Here is a 10778-nt window from a genome sequence, read left to right on the forward strand (position 1 = left end):
ACTTATAATTATGTATTAAGAATCCACCTGAGAGTCGTACCACCGTAATATCATTGACTTATGACTCGAGCATAAGGATTTGAATATTAGGATGTTACAAAATTTACTACAAAAAATTTAAACTAATACTATACTCATAAAAAATAAGTATTATTTGACAAAAATAACCAATTATTAAAATTAAAGTTGGCTCCGTTAATTTTTTTAAAATTTTAAAATTATCCATGTTCTATTATTATCTTCAACCTCTTTCTTCTCTACCCTTGCCATAATCAATCTGTTCCAAAATTAAAATCAGAACCATAACCAAAATCAAAATCAAACTATGAAATCTTTCTAAAATCTGAATCAATTCTACCTTTACTAAAATCAACCTTTAATTATATTCTATTCTCTCATCTCCTCCACACCCTCTAAATCTCTTTCTTATCCACCACATCCTCACTACTATTACACCACCACCACCACTACCATTGCCAACACCACCATAAATACAACACACATACATATAAGAAAGAAAAAAAATGCGACAACCATACTACTGCTACACTACCAATGACAACGCCACCATCAACACAATATATACACACAATAAATAGAGAGAAAGAAGAAAGAAGTAGAGATAAGAAAGAATAGAAAAGAAAAACACGCCGTCGACGAAAGAGAGAGTCATCATGCTGCCGTCGATGTCGAAAGTAAAACCAAAGAAAGACGAGCGAGAAAGAGAGGAAAACAGAAAAGAAGAATAAAGAAGATAAAAAGGAAGAGGGTGCAACAGCGAGGAAGATTTCATCCCCGATGCATACACCTCTATCATCCTTTCTTACTATGTGTACGCTTTGTCTTTTGCCATTAAAGCAATCAATGGCAAAAAATACTGGGTGACAACAATATGAGATGAAAGTGAGAAGGAGTAGATTTGGCGGCAATTTGGCTGGTAACGAGAAAGAGTGAGGGAGGGGTTGAGACGACGGATAAATATGAGTAAATGAAGTTGAGACAACGAGAGTGGTGAGAAAGAGTAAGGAAGGTATGGGTGAGGGATGGTTTTGATTTTGGTTTTAATTTTGATTCTGATTTTGATTTTGGCAAGGATTGATTCTAATAAGGGATAAGGAAGAAATAGGTTAAAGATAATAATAGAATAAGAATAATTTAGAAATTAAAAGAAAATTAACTGAGACAATTTTAATTTTAACGATTAGTTATTTTTGTCAACCGATACTCATCTTTTATGAGTATAACATTAATTTAAATATTTTGTGGTTAGTTTTGTGAGTAGTCAAATTTTATATGATTAGAAATAATTATTTACTCAATAATCTTTCACTACTCTTAATCTATTATTGTTGTCATCTCTTGATTACATGCTGACTTCGTATTACTGGGTATTTAATTTTGTCATCAAACTAGTTCTCTTAAAAATTTAAACTGATAGAAAAAAGTGCGTAAATAATTATATCTAACATGTCTCTTATGTAAGAGCTTTTTATTTGGATTTGCATAATTTTTTATACAACTTTCTTTTTCTCTCGAGTAAAATATATCTTTTATTTCTAATATTTTCAAAAATTTTTAAAAATATTACTAAATTTTAATTTGTTTAAATTTTTTTAATGTTTGAAATAAATTTCAATTTAAACTTATTCATAATTTTTTGGCGATCAACTATTAGTCAAATTACTTTTTCTAATTTTATCTCTAATCTTATTTCCAATTTCAATTTTATCTCTATTCACTTGCTCCCACATTCTCTAATCCAACTATGTCAACATTTTCACCAAAACCATCAACACCACCAATATTTTCTATAACCAACATAACCTCTATCTTGTCACTACAATCCCTTCCCCCTAACCCCTTCGCATCCAATCCACAAATTATAGATATTATCTGATCCACACTGTCATTAGATCAAATAAGATCCGATCCGCATTATAAGGGGATCGAATCTCGAATATCACATTTGAATCCGCAAATTCGATCCACAGATCCACAACTTAATAAATAAATATATAATTCAATAATATATATAGCTAAATTAAAAAATCAGAAACCCTATCCCTAGTTCTCTAAATATTTCATTTCGGCGGTGTGTCCTCCCTGTGCATCTCTCTCACTCGTTTTCCTTCCTCTGCTCTTCTCACAATCTCCTTTTCAGACCTTTCAACTTTTAATCTTCTTATCAGTGACCATCTCGACATTCATCGCTTCTTCATCCACTAGCAGTCTTGCAGCCATGTCTTCATCGCTGTCTTACAGTCGCGTCGCCTCACTGTCTTCTCTTCTCTTCTCTTCCTCATCGCACAGCCTAGTTGTCGTCGCGCCACCTCCATCTCTGTTCTCGCCTTCATCATCCTCTATTTCTAGCTCGTCGATTCCTGCTTCGATTTTCTTATTCGTTTATCTCAGCCTCTCTGCTATTCTGCTTGCCTTTTACCTGGTTGCTTGGTTTCATCAAATTTGGTTCATCAGATCTGGTTGTATTTGATCAATTTCTGTTTTTGGTTGGACCAAAAAAGAGAAGAAAAATTTAAGCTGAAACCTTAAACACACAAATAAGGGTGGCAAATGAGTCTAAACCCGCGGGGCCAGTTCACGTAATCAGCCAAAAAAGGTGGATCGGACTAGAAAATTGGGACCGCCAAATAGTAAAAGTCCGCCTAATCCGCACTGCTTAAATTGTGGGATTTGGTGGACTTTTCCGCCGGATTTAGTGTTTTTTTGGCAAGAGGGTATTTTTGCAATTTTTTTTGCCAAAATCCAACTTCTCCCGACCCAACTTACAAGAGAATGAATATGAAAATTGAGTGTTTTGGATTATGTTTATTTTGTTTTGGAGACAATATTTATAATTATGTTTTGAATTATGTTTATTTTACTTTGAAGACAATATTTATAATTATATTTTGGATGAAAATTTAGTTTATAATTATGTTTATTAGATATTTATAATTATAAAGATTTTAATGTTTGTGAATATAAAAATTATAATTTTTTATGCCTTTAAAAATTATAAATTTATTAAAATAATTGTGAAATTATATATTATTTAATAGTTCGCCAGTCCACAATTAAACAAAGTGGGTGCAAAATTTTAAGACCTCCTCACTAAATAAGATGGAATGAACCAACCCGCCACATCATATATTTTAAAGAAATGAAATGAGGAGTGTTAGGACCAGCATTTTTGTTAAATTCTTGCCAGCATTTAACCATAAAAAATTGAATAATTTTATACCATTAGATACAATCTCATACCATTAAAAACACCATTGATAACTAAAAACCACAACATATACTAACATATACTAATATCTTAGACTTTCTCAAATGAAATACGATGCCAGTCGCCAAGTACGACGGCGTTTAGGCGGCAATAAAGCACGAGCTAGTCCTCCTCTCTTTCTCTGTTTCGTGCTTTACTTGCCGTTGCAGTGGCAGAGGCAGAAAAAAAAACAGAGCAAAGGAGAAAACTTCGAAGAAAATGGTGAAGCTCGCGGGAGCGTGGAAAAATGTGGTCTTCACATTCCGAAAGCCTTCTCTGCCAAACCATGGCGTTGTAGCTTCCTCGTGTTTCTGCACGCTCGCTGCTAAGCGGGTGGGAACTCACAGCGGAACCTTTCACTGCGACGAAGCACTCGCTTGCTTCATGCTTCGCCTTACCCAACACTTCTCCAATGCCCATATTCTAAGAACTAGAAACCCAAACGTAACTAACCTCCTCACATTTCCTTTTTCTGCTCTTTTTGTTTTTTGGTGCTACAAAAAAGAAATCTTGTTATTTTTTGCTTTGACAGGTTTTGGAAACACTTGATGCAGTAGTCGATGTTGGAGGCGTGTATGACCCTAAACGACACCGTTACGATCACCATCAAAGAGGCTTCGATGAAGTGTTGGGTCATGGCTTTGCCACTAAGCTAAGCAGCGCTGGCCTTGTCTACAAGGTGTTTGTCTCATTGTCTCACTTATTTATTCATATTTTATATTTGTATCCAAGTTAATACAATATATATGGTACTGAATCCATGCAGCATTATGGGTTGGAGATAATTGCAAAGGTGCTTCAGCTTGATGAAGGACACCCTCATGTACATCAGTTATATAAAGCTGTATACAGAAACTTTGTAGAGGTAACTAATTTTTCAGCGCATCTGTGGTTAAGTATATAATTTTCTCCAATTTTTTAGTGGATATGTGGTTAAATATAGGCAGTTGATGCTGTGGATAATGGAGTGAATCAATATGACATCGAAGAACCTCCAAAATATGTAATTAATACTAGCTTGTCCTCTAGAATAAAACGATTGAATTTAGATTGGATGTATTCTGATCAGTCACCTGAGAGAGAAAATGAGGCCTTTCATCGTGCAATGTCCCTGGCCGGTGATGAATTTTTGGATGTAAGTGAGACTTATTTGGAAGGTCCATGTTGATTTTGTACATTATGCTTGTACTGCGTCTCACATACCTCTCTCTGTTCTGGTCTGAAAAGGATTAATTTAATTCTTTTTCACACTACAGAATGTGAACTATTATGCAAAATCATGGTTACCGGCACGGTCGATTGTTATGAAGTGTCTTGCAGCAAGAGAAACTATTGATTCTAGTGGAGAAATCATAAAGCTGACTCGATCTTGTCCTGTAAGCATACAAGGCATATTTATGGATTCGCACAAATTTTTAGTACTTTCTCTTGGGATAATGGGAACTTTTTACTTATCATATTTGATTCTTGATAATATTCATTTTAATTACCTGAAACCTTTTCTCCCTTGTTCCTCAGTGGAAATTTCACATACATGAGCTTGAGAAGGAAATGGAAATTAGTCCTTCCATCAAATATGTTCTTTATCCGGTATGTATGTTTAACTGATTTAGTCAATGGCTGTTTAAGATTGATTGTACGCAAACTATCATATAGGAAGCAAATCCTTCTTCTCGTCATTTATTTAATGATTTTGTCCCTCTATTAAGAAAATTTTACATTGGAGACCTTTTTTACCTGTAGGATGATAGAAGCGAGAAGTGGAGACTGCAGGCAGTGGTAGTTTCACCTGCTAGATTCGAGAGCAGAAAACCATTACCATCCCCTTGGAGGGGTTTGGAGAATGACAAGCTCTCTGAGGTTGCTGGCATCCCAGGTTGTACATTTGTTCACATGAGTGGTTTTATCGGAGGAAATCAAACTTATGAAGGTGCTCTAGCTATGGCAAGAGCATCCTTAAAGGCTTAGGTAGTTCCTCTTTGATAAGATATACAAAGGAACAATAGAACCAAGTGTTTTAATTGAAGCAGTATGGTACATCATACAGAGAGGTTCAGAATCCTTAGTGTATGCATATCACTACATCTCAAAATGTAATCAAGGGAACCAGTCTTGACACATTTTCTTGTCAGTTCTAACACTATTTTTCCGAACTAGTTCAATGGTGACATTTCATTTCATTTGTTCTATAGGTATTTATCCATTTATGGGCACTCTCGTTATGGTCAAAACGTGGCCTTGGCTTCACTCATCTGAAACAGTAGGAAGACCCTCTTTAAACCATGCGTAAAGGCCTCCTTCTAGATGGAACACATTGGTAAAACCATTAAGGACCAGCACGTAAGCTGCTATCAGAGACCTATGAAAGAATTAAATGTAACTATTATAGCAACAGATTAGTGGTTTGAAGTTTACAATAATTTGTGAAAATCAAGCATAAATGTTGGAAATTAAACTAAACTTATCAATTACCAATAACCAAGTTGAAGAATTCAAGTTGCATTAGAACTCCTAGAGATTGCTAGAATGTTCATGAATGACAAGATTATTTACTCAAGTTGATAACAAATGGTGAAGGATGAAAATTTCATGAAAGAATGGACAAGAGTTGATTATGTTGCAAGAAGGTTATAGGAAATTATAGAAGTTTGACAAGTCAAAATTGATCAAATTATAAAAAGATAATCAAATTTTATGACTAGAGTTTATCAAAATTATGTAAGCATATTTATCTAGTAGTAAGACAAGTTGACTTGCTTATCAAGTAGCAAAGTAAGTTGGATTTTACATGCTTCTTCACCTCCATTATAACTTGCTCTTAGTTATCAAGAATTAATAATTTATTTGCAATAGAGAGTAGAAATATATCTTATTGTGTATAGTGGTATTTTTTTTCCTAGTATATTATTATGTTATTGTTGAGAAAAAATTATATAGAGGTTATGTTGTATTAAATGAGTGAGTAATCCTGAACAAATCAATTGTGGCTATTATACTTGCAAGAGTGATATGCCGCATGCTAACGAAACATTCATGTGACTTACTCTAGTCTTACATGCACGCAATGCAAGCTATTAATTAATTAACTACACAAATTCTTGTGCATTTCAGCCCCCGAATTATTAATTTGGAGTTTAGGGCTATGTTAAAATTCTGGATGGATTTCAATTTCATAGAATCAATCATTTATATTGTTACTAATAAAATAGTATTATTACTACCCTCTATACTCTGAAATGAATATATGAAGATGGAGAAAAGTTAGTACCTTGATTGTTGACCTTCTGGCAGATTTTGTGTTGGCTTCATTGTACCCCCTGATGAACAAGCTACTATTATCTTTGCATTTTTATCTAATTTTGATTCAACGGCTGCCATCAGCATAAACCAAATATTTCTTTAGATTCAGGAAACATGAAATGCATGCATTCAAGAAATGCATCATGTAGTGTATATCTCTTACTCTTTATGAACTCAGGGTTCTCTTCTGTACCAGAAAAAATACCAAAAAATGCAAATGCAGCACGCCTAGCAATGTCCCATGCAGTCCACTCTTTTATAAGCCTATATATTTGCACATTAATGGCATCTGGAGGATGAGCCTGCACAAATTCTCAAACCCAATGGTTTTTTATTTTCATCAGATTAGTGGAAATGAGAAGAATTGTACACATGAAACTAGATAAATGTGTGTGTAGGCACATTGTTCACTAACCTCTTTGAACTCTGCTTCAGGCCTTACATCAAGAATCACAAACTTATTCTCTTTCTGAAGGCGCAGAGCTTCCTTTACATCAACACTTCTTACCTGCAATTTCCATATTATCATACCATGCAACTCATTTACTCTGAATTTGATGATAAAAGTGGCATTTTACATTCCCTTATGTTTAACACAAATTATTAGGAAAAATGCATTAGACTTCTTTTTTAGATTGATGTGATATGATTATGAAATAGATTTTGCCTACCATTTTAACTTTACAGCAGTGCTCTTAGTTAGTTAAATATTTGGTATCATACTTTATCCTGTGATCTCTCTTGTAAGGTCATAGTTCTTTGAATATATTATAACTTGGGATCTAAATAAGGCATGGAATTTATGATGAAGCATAGAATACCATGACGATTATGTTCAAATAACACTTTATTCTGATAAGGAGAATGAGATATACCTTCTTTTCCAACAGAACTTCTCTTTTAACCTTCCAGTCTTCTTCAGCTAATATCACCAAGAAAAGTTTAAATAAAAAACTGGTTAATGCTCCTCAAATTGCTACCACAAACACAACTGGAATTCAGTGACAGTAACACAGAGAAAACTAATATTAATACCTGGTGATTTTGCTGGTTTTGTTGCTGCACAATGAATTGTTAACCCCCTTGCAATGTTCATCTGATTTAATCTCTGACCTGTTGTGTATCTGTGTGATTTCACACTCACCAACCATGAACTATGATCACGGTTTCCTTCAAAAGAAGGTACCAAAGGTTGTAGAGCAACCGATGTAAAAGCAGCCATCGTTTCAACTTTCGCGCTTAATAAACAACAGAGAAACAAACCAGCAGATAATTCTATATATATATATATTTTTTTAGTGAGTTCAAATAAAAAATGATCTAGTTGATGGTCACTAGCTAGTTGAAGTTACTTGGAATATGAAGTGGCATATGCTTGAGTGTTATATGTAACAAGAACTTTTAGAAGCTTGTCGTTGTAAGACATAAATATCTGAGTATTCTGGATATTGAAGACTCGGAATCTGAATTTGTGGCTGATGTTTAGGACCCATTTATTTGGATAGGTTAATGTTTCCGCTTGTTATTTTTTACGTGGGAGAGAGAGAAGTGTATAACAAGAAGCTGTGAACAGAAGTGTGTTTCACATTGGTATGGGATGTACAAATCGGTGCATGTTTTATTATTTTTTTTCAAACAAACAATCACAAATCGGACGGTCCGATTTGTGAATTCGAAAAAAAAAATTTTTAATGTTGAAATCGAACCGTCCGATTTTTATTTTAAAAAATAAAAAAAAATAAAAAATACAAAACGGACCCTCCGATTTGTAGTTTATTTTTTTCTCCAAACAAATCGGACCCTCCGATTTGTAATTTATTTTTCTCTTCAAACAAATCGGACCGTCCGATTTGAATAAAACACCATATAAAAAAAAACACCCAATCTTCCAATAATAATGTATTACACATATATTTAAACAATACACAAAAAAAATTAGCCGTTTGTTTCCTTGTCATCATCCTTTTTTGCTTCTTTTCTCTTATTCATAGATATATTTTTATCAACAATAATGACTTAATTAAATTCAGTATTGTCCGTAATTCAATCAATTATCCTACTTTATATAATTTGAGAGAAAGACAAAGACTAAAAATAAAAAATGAGAGATAAAAATTGAAAAATTGAGATTGAAATAAATTTTAATATTATATTTAGTATAATGTGAAAGATAGAGATTGAAATAAAAATGAAGTTTTAGTTTAATATCTATAAAGAATAAAATTAAAATTAATTAATTAATTAAAATAAAAATATTTTAGGTATAAAATGTTATTAAAATTTCAGTTTCTTATTTTTAAAAAATTTTAATCTCTTACATCTTTATTTTTTAAAAATATTAAAATACTAAAATTTAAAAAAATAAAAATTAAAATTTTAATACCAATTTTTAAACAAACAAACCTAAAACTAAATGTGAGTTTCTCAACCTTCTCCGTTCAATACCTCATAACAAAGCTACCATCTTGACACTTGCAATCTATCAAACTATTTTGAAACCTCGTGTTATGGTCTTACAGTCCAAGAGAAGATGATACTAAAAGTAAAATTATTGAAACCAATTTCTCATAATTATTTAATGTTTCTTGTTGAGCCAATTAATCATATATCTTCCTCTTAATATATATACATGAGGCACAAGTGGACTTGATGCTTCAGTGGCAGTAAATATCAATCTAATCTAAGTTACAAAATGGATGTCTTTTTGTCCTCACATATAAAACTATATATATGTTAAATTACATAATTAACCCAAAAAATGAGACTCTGTGTGTACGCTAAGATTGTAAAGGATCCTAATTGGTACCAAGTGTTAAACAGATCCAATGGTATAGGTTACATCATTTTCTTGTATTGCCAGATAACTAGCCAAATCATAAGTGTAGATTTTACATAATCTGTCTATTTTTTGAAGAAAAATGCATCACTGTTGTAAAATAAAAGATATATAAAATAAAGATGTATAAATAAAAGACTCTTATTAATATAATTAGCTCAATAATTATTATATATATATAATAATATTATATGTTGTATTGTGTATATATATACAAAGATAAAAAAAAAGTATTAAAAATAAAGAGAGAGAGAATTGCATTTGTTTATTGTTACTATCTCAATATAATAAAAATGGTTAATATTGCTATTAATATTATATGTAAAGAGTAATAGAGAATAGAATTTAAAATACTTATAAAATAAAAGAAGAGAAAGAATTGTAGTAGAAATACAAGGAGAAGAGTATTTGATTGCAGCATAAAAGAGGATTGATTTATTTGTATGAAAGGAAGGGAGAATAGTATTTTGTTCTGTTGTTATGTAACTTTCAGAGGCTTGGACCTCTATTTATAGATGTCCATAGGATAGATTTTCAAATGCTTATTAAAAGCATTCTTCCTTGAAAATACTACACCGCCCTTCATAAATGGGCATCCACGTAACAAATCTTATCTCAACACTCCCCCTTGGATGTCCATTTAGAATTATTGCCTCGTTAAAACCTTACTAAAGAAAAACCCAGTGGGAAAAAAACCTTAGTGAAGGAAAAAGAGTACAATATCCTTTAGTGATGGGGACTGCCTCATTAAAAACCTTGCCAAGAAAAACCCAATGAGAAAAAAAACCTGACCAAGGGAAAAAGAGTACAGTCTCCCCCTCTTGCCGACATCATTTAATGTCTCGAAATCGGCGCATTCCAATCTCATGTACCAATCTTTCAAAGGAGGATTTTGGGAGTGACTTTGTAAATAAATCTGCCAGATTATCACTTGAGCGGATCTGTTGGATATCAATTGTCCCTTGATTTTGAAGATCATGAGTGAAGAAGAATTTGGGAGAAATATGATTTGTTCTATCACCTTTGATGTAGCCACCCTTAAGTTGAGCAATGCATGCCGTATTATCTTCAAACAGGACAGTTGGAGCTATCTTATGATCAATCAGTCCACATGATGATAGAATATATTGAATCAGACTCCTCAGCCAAAAACACTCGCGACTAGCTTCATGAATCGCCAGTATTTCAGCATGATTAGAGGATGTTGTAGCAATCGTCTGTTTCGTGGACCTCCAAGATATAGCTGTACCACCATATGTGAACAGGTATCCTGTTTGAGATCTCCTTTTATGTGGATCAGACAAGTATCCGGCATCTGCATAGCCAACTAGTTGTGACTTGGATCCATAGGGATAAAACAATCCCATATCAACT

At 32.9% G+C, this 10778-nt stretch overlaps 2 protein-coding genes across 2 annotated transcripts; one reads left to right on the top strand and one right to left on the bottom strand.

Annotated features, from left to right (window-relative positions):
- The first annotated feature begins 3341 nt into the window (after window positions 1-3341).
- Window positions 3342-5448, top strand: LOC107460421 (uncharacterized). Its single transcript, XM_016078787.3, has 7 exons — window positions 3342-3712; window positions 3801-3947; window positions 4035-4133; window positions 4212-4403; window positions 4525-4644; window positions 4787-4858; window positions 5012-5448. The coding sequence occupies exons 1-7, from the start codon at window positions 3488-3490 to the stop codon at window positions 5234-5236; spliced, it is 1080 nt and encodes a 359-aa protein (XP_015934273.1). The 5' UTR covers window positions 3342-3487; the 3' UTR covers window positions 5237-5448.
- Window positions 5416-7909, bottom strand: LOC107460422 (rhodanese-like domain-containing protein 14, chloroplastic). Its single transcript, XM_016078789.3, has 6 exons — window positions 7604-7909; window positions 7444-7490; window positions 6984-7076; window positions 6732-6870; window positions 6537-6639; window positions 5416-5627 (listed from the first exon to the last, which is right to left on the bottom strand). Exons 1-6 carry the CDS (start codon window positions 7788-7790, stop codon window positions 5513-5515), a joined length of 684 nt encoding a protein of 227 aa, XP_015934275.1. The 5' UTR covers window positions 7791-7909; the 3' UTR covers window positions 5416-5512.
- Window positions 7910-10778: the final 2869 nt, after the last annotated feature.

The sequence above is a fragment of the Arachis duranensis genome, chromosome 8 (assembly GCF_000817695.3).
Source record: "Arachis duranensis cultivar V14167 chromosome 8, aradu.V14167.gnm2.J7QH, whole genome shotgun sequence".
Classification (NCBI taxonomy): domain Eukaryota; kingdom Viridiplantae; phylum Streptophyta; class Magnoliopsida; order Fabales; family Fabaceae; genus Arachis; species Arachis duranensis.

Bases quoted from the DNA above. Each gene is read 5' to 3' on its own strand.
- LOC107460421 (XM_016078787.3), top strand. From the start codon at position 3,488: ATGGTGAAGCTCGCGGGAGCGTGGAAAAATGTGGTCTTCACATTCCGA. The intron at 4,404-4,524 runs GTAAGTGAGACT...TTCACACTACAG, and splicing joins CCGGTGATGAATTTTTGGAT to AATGTGAACTATTATGCAAA. The intron at 4,645-4,786 runs GTAAGCATACAA...CTTGTTCCTCAG, and splicing joins AGCTGACTCGATCTTGTCCT to TGGAAATTTCACATACATGA.
- LOC107460422 (XM_016078789.3), bottom strand. From the start codon at position 7,790: ATGGCTGCTTTTACATCGGTTGCTCTACAACCTTTGGTACCTTCTTTT. The intron at 7,077-7,443 runs GTATATCTCATT...TGGAAATTGCAG, and splicing joins AAGTTCTGTTGGAAAAGAAG to GTAAGAAGTGTTGATGTAAA. The intron at 6,871-6,983 runs GTTAGTGAACAA...GAATTTGTGCAG, and splicing joins CTGAAGCAGAGTTCAAAGAG to GCTCATCCTCCAGATGCCAT.